The sequence below is a fragment of the Euphorbia lathyris genome, chromosome 10, assembly GCF_963576675.1.
Source record: "Euphorbia lathyris chromosome 10, ddEupLath1.1, whole genome shotgun sequence".
Lineage (NCBI taxonomy): Eukaryota > Viridiplantae > Streptophyta > Magnoliopsida > Malpighiales > Euphorbiaceae > Euphorbia > Euphorbia lathyris.
Window position 1 is genome coordinate 19521300 of NC_088919.1, and position 19118 is coordinate 19540417.

A 19118-nucleotide genomic window follows, 5' to 3' on the forward strand; every position below is an offset into this window, starting at 1 on the left:
TCTGACCCAATTTTTGCAAACAATCACTTGGTTTGTTACCTAACCCAGTTTTTGCAAAGCTCGCATTGAGCCTTTGCTTTCTCCTAGCGCTTTATCTTTGTTTATGGCATCATAGTAGCAAGCCAAAGTCTAAGAAGTGAATGAGCATCACTATCCAAAAAAAAAAGAGAAAAGAGAAAAAGAAAAAAAAAAGAAAAACAGAAAAAGAAAAGAAAAGAGACGAACAAAAGAAGGAGAACTCTATCTCCCAGTTCTTAAAATTAGAACGTCTCAGAAAAGAAAAAAAATATATATATGTAAATAAAAAGCTCAATCACTTCACAATTTGCTAAAGCCATCTTTAAACTTTGTTTTTCTAGCGCTAGAACTCCTAACCCTCGTTGTACCTTTAACCCTCTAACCATATTAAAACCCCAATTTGAGGCTGTTTTTGATATCATCGGAGTCATATAGCATAGTAGAGGAACTCGGATGAACGTGCAAAGTCAACGTAATCCTAAGCAAGAACATAAGCTGAGAGTAAACACTTTAGCCACAAAAAATTGTGTGAATCGAGTGAACTACCTATGGTGAGGTGTTTTATTTAGCTATCCCCTTAACCTCGTTTAATTGAACATGTGTCCTTTTGCTTAAAACATATGACCTATGATAATTGAAATGCGGCTTTTGGATATTGTGTCTCTACTTTGTATTTCCAAATGCATGTAATTACAGATGCTCGAAATTGTGTCAAGCACCTAGTCAAACCGGGAGGTTTCCTAGCTTGCTTGTGATTGCGGGTTTAGTTTTTTAGTTTACTTGGGGACAAGTAAAGTTTTAAGTGCGAGGAGGTTTGATAGGGGTCAAAAACCCCTATCTTTGGGTACGGTTTTAGGACGGTTTTTAGTGTTATTTCATGAATAAGCGAGCAATTCTCGCATTTATATGCCTTTGTGTGAGTTAGTTAGGAATTGGAAATGTTTTATTAACTTTTTATTGTTTAGGCTCGTTTTCTGATCATTTCAGGCAAATAAGGCCAAAATGGCATGTATGTTATAATTCCGTTATCTTTTATAGCTAATTGATCCGCCAAAAGTCGCACCAAACAGAGCGTTTGCTTAAAATGAGCGATTGGCGGGTCAATTTAGCCTCGAGACTAATATTATTTGGAGTTTTCGTGCATGCGCAGGGATAAATTCGGGCGAGAATTACATCGTGGAACATCGAGCAACCGTGCGGAAGCGTGCAGGGCAAAACGGCTCGTCGAACTGGTCTTTTTAGGCCAGCTCGCCGAGCAGGCCTCCAGGGGCCTGCTCGGGCAAGCTGGCCATTATAGGCCAGCTCGGGCGAGCTGGGGGCCTGCTCACCGTGAGCTGGCCTGCAAGGGCCAGCTCGCCGAGCAGCGCGCCCTGCTCGGCGAGCTGACCTGTGGGAATTGGTCAAAAAAGTCAGTTTTGACCCCACGACTCCACGACCAGTCCCACGACTTCCCACCTGCACAAGGATATGAAATAGGTCAAAAAGAGGGCCCGAGCTACAACTATAAATAGAACTTTTCCATTGTAAATTAGATATCTTTTATCTTTGTAATTTTCTTAGCTTTCACCTTGAGAAATCCTCTCCACCTCCTCCATATCCTTCAAACCTCCATTGAAGACACCTCCGAAGCTCCGTTCACCGAGGATTGCTCAAGCTCCATCCTTAAGCCCTAGGAAGACGCCTGCATTGGTAGACAGGTTCCCTGAAAGGGATTTTTCTTCTTTTATATTCTGTCTAGCCTCTGATCCATGTTATGAATCCTAGGCTCATTGTATCTTCGTGACAATACTTTCATCTTTGATATATATTATAGTTTTGTTTATTCAACTGTTTTATTGCTTTAATATTTGTCTTACGCTTTGTCTGATTGGTTTAACTCATTCAATAATCCCAAAATTAAGTTGGCACATATTGCGAGCTGAATCTGACGTAGTCAGTGCCTATAGGATTGACGACCCTATAGAAGATTAAGCCCAAATTGCTGAGCCTTAGAGCTAGTTTCGGCCTTATAAGGGAATCACAAACTAGGGACCTCAGGAGGGTAGGTAGGGTTAATCGCCTCGGACACAAGTGACTTAGATTAGGTTTTAATTCCGTTGTCTAAACAATCTATTTTCATTATCATCGTATCCCTTCATGTTCCTTCGGATAATTACATTGGTAAAAGATCACCTAGGAGTAGTTTAACTTAATTAGGGGTAGAGTAACTTAATTAGGCGTAGAATAACTTAGTTAGAATTAGATAACTTAGCTAGGAGTAGTATAATTCAACATAGGAGTAGATTAACTTAAGAAAAACCAAACTCAAAACCCCCAAAGCCTAGATAACACCTGAGACCAAGTAATTCGATACTTGCAGAAATAAATCCTGTGGACGATACCTGGACTTTTCCAGAAATTTATTACTTGATAACGACGGGGTACACTTATCCCTTAGTGAGTCTCCTTTACAGGAGGCGCATCAATGCACAGCCTATATGGATGAAATATTTTGTAGTCAATAATGTCTCACATGCGGGACAAAGCTCTTTACTACTAAGTACTGCACATTCAGCTTATCTAGTGGAAATGCAAAAGGAGTATGAACCTAAAACATACAAAGAAGCAAAAGGAAGCACCAAATGGGAGCAAGCTATGGCAGAAGAAATAGCGGCTTTAGAGAAAAACAACACATGGAAATTGGTTCCACTTCCAAAAGGAAAAACCGCAATCACCTCCTGGTGGATTTTTAAAGTCAAGTATGCAGTTGATGGCATTGTCTCTAGATACAAGGCTAGACTTGTTGCTCGGGGTTATAATCAGAGATTTGGAATTGACTATCATGATAGTTACTCACTAGTGACAAAGGTCACTACTGTAAGAATATTTCTTGTTGTAGCCATATCAAACAATTGGCCAATTCAGCAAATAGATATCAACAACGCTTATTTGCATGGTTGCATTGAAGAAGAATTATACATGGAGGCACTTGAAGGGTATGACAGTCAAGGAATGGTGTGTAAACTGGAGAAATCATTGTATGGTTTGAAACAAACCGGAAGACAATGGAACAAAGCATTCACTGATAAGCTTCTTCAATTTGGGTATGTGAAATCAATTCATGATTATTGTTTGTTTACAAAGAAAACAACAGATAATCATTTTCTTGCTCTAATTGTCTATGTGGATGATGTTCTGATTACTGGAACTTCAATGAAGCTGATAAATGAAACTAAAAGAGCTCTAGATGATTCTTTTACTATCAAGGATATGGGAGAGGCAAAGTAATTCCTTGGTATTGAACTTGCTAGATCAGAACAAGATCTAATGATCTCCCAGTCTAAGTACATTAAGGATTTAATCAAGGATGTCGGGCTAGATGGAGCTAATAGTGTGAATAGACCTTTTCAAAGTAGGGTAAAGATAGAAGATGAATCCACACCTTGTCTTGAGCCTGAGAGGTTCAGAAGAATGGTTGGCAGGTTGTTATATCTGGGTTTTACAAGACCAGATATAGCTTATGCTACACAATAATTATCTCAGTATATGAATAATCCAGCTGTTTTACAGATGGAAGCAGCCATGTACGTGGTTAGATATCTAAAGGGGTCAATGCATACTGGATTGTACTACAGTAGAAATGGAGATTTAACTCAAATGGAAGCCTATTGTGATTCAGATTGGGGAAGATGTAAGATAACGATGAAATCAGTAACATGGTATTGTGTTCTTATTGGTCAGAATCTAATATTTTGGAAATCTAAAAAGCAAGGTGCTTGTAGTAAAAGCTCTGCAGAGGCAGAATACAGAGCTATGTCAACTGCATCATGTGAATTAAAATGGCTTTCATATCTATTGAGTGAGTTTCAGTATCAACCACAGTTGCCTATACCTTTATACTATGACAATCAGGTTGCAATACACATAGTAGCTAATCCTGTATTTCACGAACAGATGAAACACGTGGAAATAGATTGTCACATTGTCAGGCAGCACATGGAATCAGGTTTCATTCACACACCGTATGTTTGTTCTACTCAGCAACTGGCAGATTTGCTGACGAAACCTCTAACAGGAAATCAAATGTCACCAACACTACACAAAATGCAGATATATACTTTTGAAGTCCTGGTTGAAGAACACTGATAAAGATCAAGTTCACATGACAATAGTATTTCAACTTGAGGGAGGGCTGTTGAATTATCAGTAGTTAATATAGGGACTTAAGTGTATTTTGTACAATAAACAGTGAGGGTATTTTAGTCTTTACAGATGGGATTAACAGATTAGTTAGGGCTTTGTTATGCTGTTAATCCTACACCTATATAACTCATTGTTCTCCTTGTAATCGATACTTGATTTCTTGAATCAATATATTTTTCTTCTCTCAGTTCTTAGGTTTTCAATACATACTAAACTTATTAAAATATTTTTTAATGTTTATTTATGATTTTCCCCTAAAGGCAACTAATACTTAGGCTTCATATTATTAGCTCTACTTAAAGTTAACGAATTCTTAAGTCTAGCCTAAGGTAAGAAATTAACGAAAGATTTATGTTTGATGGAAAAACCTCGACATTAAATTCCAAACTAGAACCGCTTCCCCAAAAATATACTAATGGATGATCGAGTCTAAACTATATTATTCCGCTAGCTAATCAGGCTTTAACCAACCAAAACTAACTAACTCGAACTAATTAAATACTGACAAAATATCCAACTACAATATAAGTTTCTGTATCTTAATTCCCTAATTTAAACACAATAAACTTGGATTTAGATTAATAGTGAACTATATATTTCAGTTAATATCCGGTATAGCTCTAGCTATGGAGGTTTAGTTCATGGTGAAATAAGGATGGTTGATTAAGTAAGTAGAAAACTGAGAGAAAAACATGACTAAATAAATCTTATATGTGAATAAAAAAATAGGGAAAAAAAGAATGAACTAAAACTCTATATTAATGCAATAAACTTGAATAAAAAAAAGTAACAAACAAATAGAATTTGAACTACCAATAAACAATCTGAACTTTACCTTCTAGAAGAGGAAATGAACTAAAGAACTGAACTAAAGCAATAAGAAAATCAAACCTCCCAAAATTATGAACTAAAGCACCCATTTATAGGAGCAACTGAAGACTCCTAAATAGATGTAAATACAAAAAAGGAGTTTTAAATAGTGAGAATTATCTCTTCATTAGGAGAGAATTGTGCTTAAAATGAAATAAGAAGTAAAACTTTAACTTTAATGGTCAATCTTTAATTCTAGAATTTTGTCGCTACTTATTAAGTAGTTATGTTGCTCGTTGAGTAACATCTCCAAATTGATATAAGAATGATGTAGTTTACAAGAGCTTGTAGATCACTTGAATCCTCATCGACTAATTACCTGCTCATCGAGTTTAATGGTTGTTATAGTATTAAATCATTTGGGCTTATGACAAGTGGGCCCACTATGATTTAAGAAGCTCAGATAGATTCTGCCCAACACAAAGAGAAATGAAGGGTTGTGGTTATGGCTTAGGTATGGACCGAAGGTGGTCATTCGGTCGTCTTCGTGTTGTCGAAGGCAGTCATTCGGCCATCTTTGTGTTGTTGAATGCAATTTCCTAAAAAGGATATTTGGAAGACACGTGGACCAATCAAAGCATTGGATTCTAAATACACGCTCCTCATTCCCATAAATATAATGACAAACAAAGATAGGGTCCACTGACCTATCATAAGCCGCCACGTGTCTGAGATATTACTTTAGTTATCTATAATAGTAGATGTGCTCCAGAATCGAGGTAACTCATTTCTAATCATTGAAGTACATTCTTGTTAGTCTTTGATATTCTATAGTTTATCAACTGACTTTATCATCGGAGAGGGTTCGTCGGTCTCCGACCCCTTTTTTGATGGTTGTGTTCTCAAATGATCGACGCTCTAATCAAGAAGTCAACATACAAAAATACGGTAACAATGGTGTTAATTTCTATGTTTCCACATTTCTTTCTCCCTATTCGTCGAGCTCCACTTCCGACTTTACTGAAAATGCATGAAAATGCCTTAAAATGAACTAAAGTCACTTAGAAAATCAACTCAAACACTCATAAAATACTATAAAATAAGAGGATAATAGTGAGGAATTGTTGCCTATCTTTTCCTAGAGCGTGTTGTTCACCTTGTATCCCGAATCTTTAATTGACATTTGAGGTATTTATAATTTACACTTTAAACAAGTATAAGGGACTAGCGAGACACCTTAAAATTTCACTAGGCCAATGAATCTTTTTTCGAAAAGTTCAGGGTACGGTTGATGTATTAAACCCAACACAAAGAATTGCATATCACGTGTTAACAAAAACCATTACGGTAAAAACTTTGTAAATGAATATCCCTGAGACCTAAAAAATTATTATCTTATACATAATTATTAATTTATCGATAACTGAATATTTTATTAATTTATCGATAAATTAATATTTATTAGTTTATAGAATAATTTTTATTTTGTACATTATATTTCTCAAATTAAACATTTAATTTTTTCGGTAACTGATACAGATCGGTTTTGGACGAGTTGATTTTAATCTTAAATCAATAAAGATGACTCTTCTCTAGCTAAATTCATCAAAAGTTCGTTACCGGAGAAGGCTTATATAGCCCTCCCAAATAAAATGATAAAGGACTCAATTATCCTACTAGGGTTACAACTCAATAACAATGACTATGGGTAAATAGGAAATACAAGGATAGGTAGCATTTAGGTTATTAATCATAAACGACAAGATAATAAATATGTGAGTGGCAAAATAGTTAATTACGGAAAGGGACAGAAAACTGAAGGAATTATCACCCCCACATGCCGAGTGAGTGAGCCTATACACGGCATGTGAGTCACTCCACACGGTGTGTGACTGTGTGGCTGGCTTTCTACCTTTGGCGAACGAATTTTGTTCTTCCCAAATCTAGTTGCGACCTCCTCTTGGACGAGAACCAACTCCACACGGCGTGTGGGAGGGCTATACACGCCGTGTGTGGTAGTTTTTGCCTCTTTTCTCCGTGTGCTAGTTGTGCTTCGTTTCTCACCCGACTCCCTTCGTCCGGACTCGAACCCTTGAAGGAGATACCCGTATCAGTAACTAAGAAAAGAAAATAAATAAACAATTAATTAATGATGGTGCATTGTATCTAAGATTATTAATATTGTCAAAAAAAGTTTATTATTCTTGAATTGTCGTGATTCATACTAGAATGCATGTACATGTACATTAGAATATAAAGTGTTGTGAATTATTTCAAGTACACAATATAGAGTTTATAAATAGAAACATGTATTTTAACTTCATTATATGCGTCGAAATGAGAAGAATATGTAGAATGTAGCTTATATACTTCAAAAAGGTTTTATTTGAACAACTTTTTCCAACAGTAACAATAAACAGTAGATAAAACCAACTGTTGAATATTAGCAAGAAAGGGTAGAAAACTTTAGTTTTTGATTTGATTACTTTTTGCCGGTGATGACAAGACATGGCACTCCTAATTAAAAAGACATCTAAATACACTACACCCACTCTCACTCTCTTTCTCTTGTTTTCTTTTCTCCCACACAAGAAAAGAAAACACCAATGGTTACCTTAATCTTCTCCACTCTCTTCCTCACCTTAATTCTTCTCCATCTTCCTCCGATGATCTTGTCCGACGATGATACATGCCCATATCCATGTTACCCTCCTCCCACCGGCACCGGAAATCCCAGTCCTGTCCCCGTAAATCCATCACCTCCGACAGGAGGATCCTACTCACCTCCTGCAGCAGGAAACTACCCTTCTCCGACAGGGAACTTCCCGTATTATCCTTCTCCACCCTTCACAAACAACAACAACAACGGTGGGCCTTCTCCGCCGGAGCCTATCTTGCCTTATTTTCCGTTCTATTACAGAAAGCCTCCTCACAAGCCTGATAACTCCTGGGCAACTACTCTTTCAACTTCAACTGCTACTCTCCTTTTGTCTTTCTTTTTTGTAATTTCCTACTTTAGTTTCTTTTATTAATTCTATAACTATGTCAAGTTCATAGCCTAGCTAGGATGAGAACTCTACTCTTCTTATTCATTAATTTTTGTCTTTGATTATCTTTTTTAATGATATGAAAAATATAAATGGTATTATGAATTGGGGGAAGAAAAGTAAATGATGATGTCGATATAGGCTGCCGACATGGACCAACAACCGGATCCCTTCGTATTTTTTTGGTTTCATTTGATGCTTTTATTTTTATAATTTCATTCTGATAAGGATTTTCTAACCACTTCCATATACATCACCTGTTTTGGAACAAAACGTTACTCCTTAATAAGCAATAATAATATTTATAATAAAAAAAAAAGCTATAGAAACTTCCTATACCACTTTGCCGGCGGCATCTCGTCGGAAATATTTCACCTCCGATAGGATGATCTTACATGTAGGTCAATATCACTCTTTAGGTCATGAATATTCACAGAAACCGTCTAATCTGGAAAAAGAAATATGCCCTAAAGATGCGAACGGTACATCCGGCCGTATGGATTGATATCCACCGTCTGTGCCAGTAGCTATATGGCTAAGAAAAGGGAATAATTAGATAAGGATAAACGGTTGAGCAAAGGACGTAAGGTACGTGACAAAGCGCACCGCCTGACATCAGGGTAGTCCGAAGGCCTTATGCCCAATCAAGAAAGGATACTTGGTAGCACGCTTGCTATATGGCAGGGCAGGGTGCATCACCTGACGTCATGATAGTTTGAAGGTTGCAAAACCAACCGAAGGTTTGCACGTGTCTGGTGAGTAATTAGGGTACATTTCCAATATTGTGACAGTTACCTCTGGTAGTCAGTATAGATAGATAAGATGTGTACTCCACAAGAGGTATATAAACACTACACAGTTAACAATGTTTCTATTATCTCCAACCTCCCTTTAACCTTTGCTAACATAAGCATAAAAGAGGATTTGTTGGACGTTGACCCCTCTCCGACCAGCTGATATTCTCATTTTAGATAAAGTATGGAGGTTCTAGAAGATTATACATGTTACATGACATCATTTGTGCGATGAGCGTGGATGAATACTTCTTCCAAAATACTAATGTTTCCGCCTACTGACTTAGCTCAAAGAGCGTCGACCTCTAGGGCATATCATCCAATAAGGATCCTCAATATCAATGGTTCCTCGACAAAATCAACAAACAATATAGTTAGAACCTCAACCGGGTTCAACATGATATAGATGGCATCAGAGTAGAGCATGCATCATAAATGGTTGAAATGAAGAAAAAGCTAGGAGCGGTGAAAGAGGTTATACATCGTCCAAACCAAGAAAACACTTGTGCAACAGGACAACTTTCCAATCGAAACACTGGCAAATACATGAGGAGTCCATCACCTCAAAGGCCGTGTTCTAAGCCTCACATTCCATCCATCCAGTGGCTATGTAATGGTGCGTGCTAAGGTCCAGTGCTCTGGCTCCAAGGCGATCATTATAGGGATTCGACCGCAGAAATCCTAAGAAGGATAGAAGCGTCGTATCCCTGGAGATAGAGGCGGTGAATGGAGGAACCTAGACATACCTCTAGAGATAGAGAGGATAAGGAAAAGGATGAGCCTCAAAGGTGTCGTCCAGTTCGAGACCGGTTTAGGAAAGGCAGATGCCGGTAAAGGAGGAGGATAAAAGGCCCATTTGTAAATGTGTAATGTACGAGATCATCTAAAAAGAGTTGTAGAAGGCCAAAGATGAGATGCGGGTTCAAATAGGACCCCCAAAGATAACCGATATATGCACTCCACTCTCTATAGAAATGAGGCATCAACTGACGCCTAGAGGGTTCTGTATCCCTTCCTTAAAAGAGTATGGTGGTGTAAGGAATCCAACAACCCACGTCAAGAACTGCAATAGAACAATGAAAGCAACAATGGCCATTGATTTTGTTCTATGCTATCTTTTCCTAACCATCCTGAAAGACTCGGTAACCTACTAGTGTGAGCATCTCCTACTAGGTTCCATTCGAAACTTTAACAATATGGCTTTATCCTTTACCAAGCACTTCATAACATCCATCCCCGATGAGATAACGATGCAAGATCTTAATAAGGTGATGCAAACCGAAGGGGAACCCTGACTTAATTTATTGAGCATTTTAAGGCTTTGGCCATCAGGATCAAGGAGTTTAATATCGGAGGAGCGATAGACTCCATGGCACAGAACTAACAAATTCGGGCCTTACAACAAAGTATTGTCACGTCCGAACCTTAAAACTTTTACGAGCTGATGAAGAGGGAAAGAAGCTACACTCGTTAGGACGAGCACAAGCTGAACTCTTTGTTGAATGATAAGAAGCCTTTGAATGGGGTGGGGAGGAGGGATAGACACAACAAAGATAGGGACCAAAAAAAGCATGAGGAGCAAAGAGGCAAGCCCTCTATCCTCTTTAACGCTCCTGGTAAAGAGGTTTTATACGGGGTAAAAAACAACAAGTTGCGCATCTAGTATCCAACGAAGCTTAACAAGACCTTAAGCCGAAGCAATGGGACCTTCTATGACTTCCATAAGAGTGAAGGACACGATAATAAGAACTATATGTAGCTGATTGCAGAGCTTGAAAAGATGATGGAAGGTGGCAAGTTGGACCACTTCCTCAACAAATATAGAAAAGCTCCTAAATGGAGAGGAAAGTAGAGAAGAGAGTGTCGAAAGGTGTCCTCAACATAATATCGGGAGGATCAGGCCTTAAGAATAAAAGGGGGATTTCCAGTCTAATAAGGGTACGTGAAACTCGATCGAACTTCTACTTTTGCAACCTTAAAAACAACCCAAACTAATGGCATGATGAAGGCTTGGTTATTTAAATGATAATTGCAGACTTCAAGGTTTAGAGGGTCTTTACCCGAAGCTTGGTCAATATCATCACAAGAGAAGTGTTCAAAATCCTCCCATCAGCCAAGACAAGTTGCTTCCCAACTCGGCCCTACTACTAGGAATCGGCGGAAACATAATCCCACTATTGGGTATCATTCACCTTAAAATAAAAGTGGAAGAATCAGGACTAATTACTAGTGACAGCAGAGTCAGATGAAACTTCTTCTTCAATCGAAGCTGCTTTGCTTCCTAAAATAGAGGACTGAAGCTAAGTTCTTGGTAATAGACATGACCTTACCCAATAACGCAATAATGGGTAGGCCCCTACTGTGAAGTTCTGTCAGAGCTTGATCCATCCAGAATTTGGCTTGGAAAATTTGAGCCGATAGTGGCTCAAGGAAACCAAATGGTGGCCCACTAGACCGATATGGCATCCCTAAATATGAAGCCTCAAGTAGAAGAACAAAAGGGAGAGGATTGGGAAAGCGTAGAGCCTATAGAGGCCTTGGAGGCCATATGGTTAGCAAAAGGCAAGCTAGTTCAGATAGCTTCAGAGTTGCCTGAACCTATGCAAGATCCTCAATTACTTGAAGGATAACATCTTGTCCGACAGATGCAACTAGCATCTCACCAGATGTTATGATGCATTCGATGAACATCGACAAATTGGTAGAAGGTGTGTAGTAGAAGAAAAGAAACCACGACCTCCAAAGGCAAAATATCATCCAGGCAGAAATCCATAAGCTGTTAGACTGCGGCCATATTGAGGTAGTCTAGTATCCAAAGTGGTGATCTAATGTTGTCTTAGTCAAGAAGACAAATGGCAACTGGCGACTCTATGTAGACTTCACTAACATCAACGAAGCAGGCCTGAAGGACTCTCAACCCTTACTGTGCATTGATATGCTCATTAACTCAACAACATGTTATTCTATCTATTCTCTCTCTCTCTCTCTCTCTGTGTGTGTGTGTGTGTGTGTGTGTGATGCAGCTTAAGGATATCACCAGATCCCCATGAATCCAAATGATAAACAAAAATGAGCTTCACCTCCTATATTGGTGAAAAATATATTCAAGGATTTGATTAGGGATAAGATGGAGGTATATATGGATGACATGATCGTTAAGAGCCGTACAAGGACCTCAATACGATCTTTCCAACCCTGAATGCATACAACCTAAATCTTAATCTAGAGAAGTTTGGAGTTTGACTCATGCAAGTTGTTAGGGTTTATGATCTCTCAGAGAGGAATAGAGTCTAATCCAGAAAAGATTCAACTAATCCTAAAGATGGCGTCTGGTCAAAACCTCAACAATGTTCAAAAGTTGAATGGCAAGGTTAACACACTGGGAAGTTTCGTTTCTTACTTAGTAAAGCAGTGCCTGCCATTTTATAAGAGCTTGAAAGGATTAAAAGATTTCTAGTGGACAACCAAATGTCAGACTTCATTCGAGTAGGTGAAAATATTTTTAGCATCTCCTCCCTTGCTCCGTAAGTCAAAAGTAAAGGAAACACTTAATCTATACATCAACATGGATAATGAGTCCGTACAGATGGTTGTATGTGAGTAGAGTGCTAAGAGATGTTTGAGAGTCGATAACCGAGATTGGAAAAGCTGGAATATGTCATAGTGATAGTAGCGCAGAAGCTTCGGTATTACTTCCAAAGCCACCCTATTGTGCTATAAATTGACATACTATTGAGAAAGATCCTCTAGAGATCGGAGAAATTATGAAGATTTGTTGAATTAGCTCTAAAACTCACCGAGTTTGAGCTTCCATTCGAGCCTCATAGAGCCTTTGAGGTGCATACGCTCGAAGACTTCCTAATCGAGATACTAGTGGACATGAGCAATCTAGAGCTTTCTAGAGACATCTGAGAGCAATTTGCAAATGGAATTTTGGGAAGAGAAGGTGTCGAGGTCAGTGTGTACATAGTGGGCCTAGACGGAATCATGCTAAAGTATGTGGTAACATTAAAATTTCCAACAATGAATAATGTCACTGAATATGAGGCAATGATTCAAGTCCTTTATATTCTAAAATTCATAAAGCTAGACCGAGCAGTAATAAAGAGTGACACATGGATGGTAGTCAACTAATTAGTATAAGCCTAGGGAGGACTCAATGAAGATGTACCTTCAGACGATCTAGATTTTTTTGGTAGAGGCTAGGTTGGAAGGCATGCATGTGGAGGTCTAGAGAATCCCAAGTGAGCAGAATAAGAAAGCAGAAATATTGGCAAAGCTAGCTTCAACTCTGAACGGACCTCACTTTTGTCCTTCTATGGTACAACAAAGGCAAGACCAAGCACTGAAAAAGTAGAAGTAATGTTCGTTAATGCCTTGGTATAGTGGTTCTACCCGATCTATGAATATGCAACCACATAAGAGATTTTAACTGATACAAATGAAAGTATCAAAGTGCTTAGACAATTCGAACGTTATTCAACGATTGGGGAAGACCTATACTGAAACTCATTCAGCCACCAATGGCAGAAATGTGTAGGCTTTGATGAGGACCGGTATATCCTTAAGGAAATACATGAGGGAGATTGTGGAGCCCGTGAGGGGGGGAGATGCATTGGCTAGAAAGGCTCAATTGAAAGGATTTTATTAGCCATTAATGGCTAATTAAGGATGCAAATGAGTATGTAAAAAATGTGAGGTTTGTCAAAGTTGTTCCCTAGTTATCTGATCCCCTGTTCTACCATGAAAATCATCAATCCAACATGGCCTTTTGTGACATGGGTGGTGGACATTGTGGTTTCTTTACCTAAAGCCAAGAAGCAAAAGAAGTACATTCTAGTTCTCATAGACCACTTCACTAAATTGTAGAAGCTAAGCCAATGTCAGATATAACTGTTTATCTCGTTTTTGATTTTGGGGATGGACAAATACTCACAATATATGGAATCCCACACACAATCATAACAGACAATGTGAAGCAATTTGATTACACATCTTTCAAAACTTATTGCCAGCAGTTTCACATCAAGCTTCTATTCAATTTTATGGCATATCCCAAGATGAATTGAATAACAGAAGTAATGAATGACACCCTTGTACACGGCATGCAAAAAAAGCTCATTGACTATAATTGGGTGGAACAATTACCAAGTTTCCTATGGGCCTAACAGACCTCTCCAATGATGGCTACGAGAGAAACTCCATCTTCTTTCTCCTATAGAACTGAGGCATATATCGTAGTAGATATTGGTGTTGTAACCTTGAAAACAGTGATTTACTCTGAGGAAGATAATAATGACAACATGAGAAGAAGGTTGGACATGGAAGAAGAAATGAGATACTGCGCGACAATCAAAATGGAGGCTTACATGCAAAGAATAAAAGTAGCTTATGATAAGAATGTAAGGCCCAGACAATTCTAGGATGGGGATTTGGTCCTCCACAACACCGAGGCATCCCAGGCCGAAGAAGGAAAATGTGAGATGGGAAGAAAATGGGAAGGACCCTTCCAGGTAGTTGAGTGTGTCAACACTCATACCTATCCGCTGATGCAAATGAACGATAAGCCCATGCCACAAACATGGAATGTTATCGCTTTACGTAAGTATTACTAGTAGGCTAATAAAGCATAAGATAAAGTAAGGTCCAATTACTATTGTAGGTGCCGCGGCCTCGCCCGGGCGGACCGGACACCGTTGACGACAGATGCTGTGATTGGCGCCTAAAGCAATCAATCGCGGAATCATGCTGCTCGGCAGGGCCGGAGCTCGGAGTATGGAAGAGTCGCCACCCACGAATGGGAAATGAACACCGATCCCTTGCGGGAGACCGGTGAGGGTTAGGGAAACTTAGGTACGAGCCGAGAAGGCTAGCTCCTTTCCGGAGAAAGGCTACTAGGCACCCCGACATCGCCCGGTTATGAACCACCGGCCTCCTACTTAGCATGTTAGGCGCTAACGGACTAATCGTATATTTCTTTAAGTTTAAAATTCATTTGAAACCTTTTCTTTCTCGTTTTGGAAACCGTTTTGAGCATATATTATTGAAAGCCATATTAGTAAAGAATCACCCATTTACATGAATTTAGAGTATATGGAAGAAAGAGGGAGATAGAAGAAAGAATTAGTTTATTCACGACGTGAGTTATGCTTTATATTATACATTAAATCTACACTAATCTCAGTCCCAAAAACGAGTTTATTTACATGGTTCGTACCTTAATCGTCGTTGGAACGATTTAGGTACGTTTCAAAACCCGTTAATTTACATGATGTTCACTTGAATCGCCGTTGGAACGACTCGAGCGTTTGAAAACGTTGAGCAAAAAGTTTTAACCCCAAAACGTGATTAAGCATACAAGTCCATTTATTTTTGTACCAAGCCGTTTAGTTAGGAAAACGATTCAAAACTCTATCATTTATAAGGAAAACGATTTTAATTACAAGGTTCGCTTAATCCGTCATTGGAACGAATTAAGGTTTTAAAAACATGATGTTTTTAGCAAGTGGTTTAAAATGATAAGAAGCCTTTTATTTACACTTTAAACATATCTAGAAACCTTTAGTTTAAATGAACAAATCAAACTCTTTTTTTGTGGTTTATTTTCCCTTTTCACTCAATTAATCCTTACTTGAGCATAATTATCACAATGAGCAAATTAAATCCAAAACCCACCCAACCTAAAATATCTAAAATATATACATATAAATGTAAAAAAAGAAGAATAAATACATACATATATATACATTTTTAGTAAAAATGGTAATTATACCTATAGATTAAAGAGAAAATATATATATTATGATTATTAGTAGGTAAAAATAATGTTAAACAATTTACACCTTTATTTCAATTGGAAAACATGTGAAAATAATGAACAAAGTTCATAAATGAAAAGAAAATAAATTTTTACCCAAAATAGTCCTTATGATAAATATATAGAAAATAACCCTCCCAATATTCATTAAATATAGATAATAGAAATATCCCTTAACAACCCAAAAGTATTTATTACTTAACCATCTCAAAGGTTCAAACCAATAACCTCCAAAATAATAACTAAACCAAAAAAGGCTATATGCGTACATGTAATTTTACCAAGCTAAATTAATATAAATGAAGTTTTAAATGAAAAATAGATAAGTATATAATTCATAATTATTAGCTATATATCCCAAAATAATTTTAATAAGCATATTACATAATTAAATACATATATATACGAGTATAAATACCAAAAAGTTCAGAAAAAAGGGTTAAAAGAAGCATTTTCGGATTCCCGACAGCTTTACCGACGGAAAATCCGTCGCTAAACTGCTTTTAGTGAAAAAAACGGAAAATCTCAGAAACAGTCCTTTAACATTCCAGATTTGATCAAAACATTAGATCTACTCTATTTTATCATTTTAGCCTCCAAACTACCTCAAATCGGGTCATGGTTTGTAACTGAGGATTCTAAAACAACGTTTTATTGAAAATAACGGTTCAAAACATTTATAAATACACGGATCTACGACGTTTAAACCTCGAACTACCCATAAATCGGGTCACGGTTCGTATGGGGACTTAAAACGAAGTTTTTATTTCAAAATTAAAACCAAATACTTATTCAAATGCAAAATGGAAAATTAATTTAACAAATCTAAACAATAAAAGTGCAAAAATAATTAAATAAATAGATCTAAACAATAGAATTGCAATAAACGAGTAAACGGGTCTAGTTCCTCGGATTATTACCTCTCAATCGGTAATGGAAATCCCAAATCAAGTCGATTCATTGTGTTTTGAGTCGTTTTTGTGTTTTTTTTGCTTTGTTCGGGTCTCGGTGAAATTTTCCAGGGGTTCGGGTCTAATTTCTTTTCTCCTTTGTGCATTGAGCTCCATCCTATTTATAGGCATGAAGCTCCCAACACTTCATTTATCCTTGGCTCCAAGCAAACTTGGAGCCAAAGATTAGCCAAATTAGCCTAGGAAACTTCCTCCTCTTTTCCTTTTTATTTTTGTTTTACTTTATTTATTTTTGTATTATTTCTTTTTAATAAAATAATAAAATAAAATAAGAAACAAAATAAAAAAAAAATTGTAAAAGCACTTGGCCTTGGCCAAGTGCAGCAAAATTGCACTTGGCCAAAGCCAAGTGCCATTGGGCTGGGCCTAGGCGGCCCAGCCCCTGTCACGGGCCGTCTAACGGCCCGTGACGAACCTCACGGCCCCCGACGGAACCACGTTTGTATATAAAAATATTTTAAAAAAAACCTAAAATTAACTCAAATCCAAAAATAATTTTTATCGAAAATGATTTTTGTCAAAACCGATTTTATAAAATTAGCTTTTATAAAATCGATCTTTTTACAAAACTATTTTTTTATTGTTCAAATTCTAAAACAAAACCCCTATCGACCCGAGATTTTATTAATAATGAAATACTCCTAATTTGGCGAAATGATTTAAGATTTCATTCGCGGAACCGATTCACCCGTCATCTCGATTTCATTTCCGAATTCGATCAAACCGGTGTCCACGGTTCCTTCGAACAATGTTTTTATTTATTATTTTTATCGACTCATCATTTATTTTAATCGACTGATTTGGATCCCTTTTTATAATTTTTCTTCATCGGTCCTTCGACCCCGGTGTCTACAACTATATTCAATTTATTTTTGTTATTTTGTAGGCCAGAAAAAGAAGGTTTTGTAACTTCTTGCCTTTTGGCAAACAAGATGTAACTTCTTGCCGTTCGGAAACCGAAAGACTACCAATGAAATTTATTTATCAAATATTCAGTGTTTTAATAAGTTATCTTTCAGAATTCCTTAACTGACTATATTAAAGTCAATCATATGCATGCAATAATGATTTGGATCAAATGTCTTAAGTCTAATAAATTCCAAGACTACACTCCCTTGAATAACTTCTCGATAACACAACATAAAGTATGAAAAGGACAATTCAATTTTAATAATCATGTATTCCACCTCACAATTTAAAGGGAAATCTAGGATAAGTAAAGGAAAACATATGCATAACAACATGATAAAATAAAACATTTGCAAAATTATACACAATAAATGAGCAACGATTTGTATATGTACGAAAATGTTTACAAAATATTGTAAAACGTAAAATTTCAAAGCTGCACAAATTCAAATCTCAATAATTGAAGTGGAGGACGTTCCTTGGATGTTATAAGGCTTAGAACTCAGAGCAGGAACACCAGTCACATCTCGAGTAAGAGCCTCTTGTACTTCAACTTGAGGCCCTTTAGTGGCCGGGGTAATAAGGGTAGCGGTAGTAACATTATCGGTTTGAGTAGAAGATTCAAGGCTCTTCTTTCTTCCTCAGTTGGATCAAAAAATACCGGATCATACTCAGGGTACTAAATATCATCCTCTAAAGGATATATATTCCCCCAAAAGTTGAAATCCGCATTTGGATACACTCCCTGAGCGTCCGAAGGATTTTTACTTGGAACCAATTCAGCCTTGCCCATCCCTTAAAGTCCTCCTCCTTAACGATATACTCTTTGAAATCTACCAACTCGGCATATAATTGCTTCAGCCACTGATCTCAATCAGCTTGTGCATGTCATTTACCTGATCAAACTCATCTTTGCAGGACTTAGCATCCTTTTTCAACAACTCAAGGTTGGTTGATAAAGTGGCATAGGATATGTCCTTCAGTGTGAGCTGCTCGTCGCAATACTTTTTCAATCTCAGTGTTGAGCCTCTTTGAGATCGATCTCTAACTCCTTCTCCTTCGCCCGAGCTTGATCACGCTTAACTCGAAGGTGCCCTTCAGTTGCCTCAATATGTTCGTGGGCCAATTGGGTAGTAGAAAGCTTCTTTTGTAAATAGGCAATTATGGTAGCAACAAAATTGTTTGTAGCTTCAGCCTTCTGAGCTCAGTTAGACTCTACCTTCACATTAACCTCTTTCTAGTTCCACTCACGATGAAGTCGACGAAGGTCCTCTTCCTTCTAGGCCAATTCTTGATAGGCATGTTTCTTTGTTGGAACTTCCATCCATAAAAATTTCCAATACATCTTTTAAGATTCGGATTATAGCTTTGTCATTAGGGATCTCAATAAGGAAGTCAACTAATGCTTAACCCTTGAATGATTTTTGAGGTTTGAACGTGACATCGACCTCTATTAACTTCAGCGAAGATTTAGCAATTCTTCCTGATGTTTCTTGTCTTTGAAATATTTTCCTCAATGGATTGTTTGTTCTCACGATGATAGAGTGGCTTTGAAATAATTCTGGAGTTT

The 19118-nt window shown here is 37.5% G+C and overlaps 1 protein-coding gene and 1 pseudogene across 1 annotated transcript; both read left to right on the top strand.

Moving 5' to 3' along the window:
- LOC136208040 (uncharacterized) overlaps positions 1-19118 on the top strand; it is a 133800-nt pseudogene that overhangs the window by 70168 nt on the left and 44514 nt on the right.
- On the top strand, positions 7539-8162 carry LOC136209297 (uncharacterized). Its single transcript, XM_066000729.1, has one exon. It carries the CDS (start codon positions 7617-7619, stop codon positions 8040-8042), a length of 426 nt encoding a protein of 141 aa, XP_065856801.1. The 5' UTR covers positions 7539-7616; the 3' UTR covers positions 8043-8162.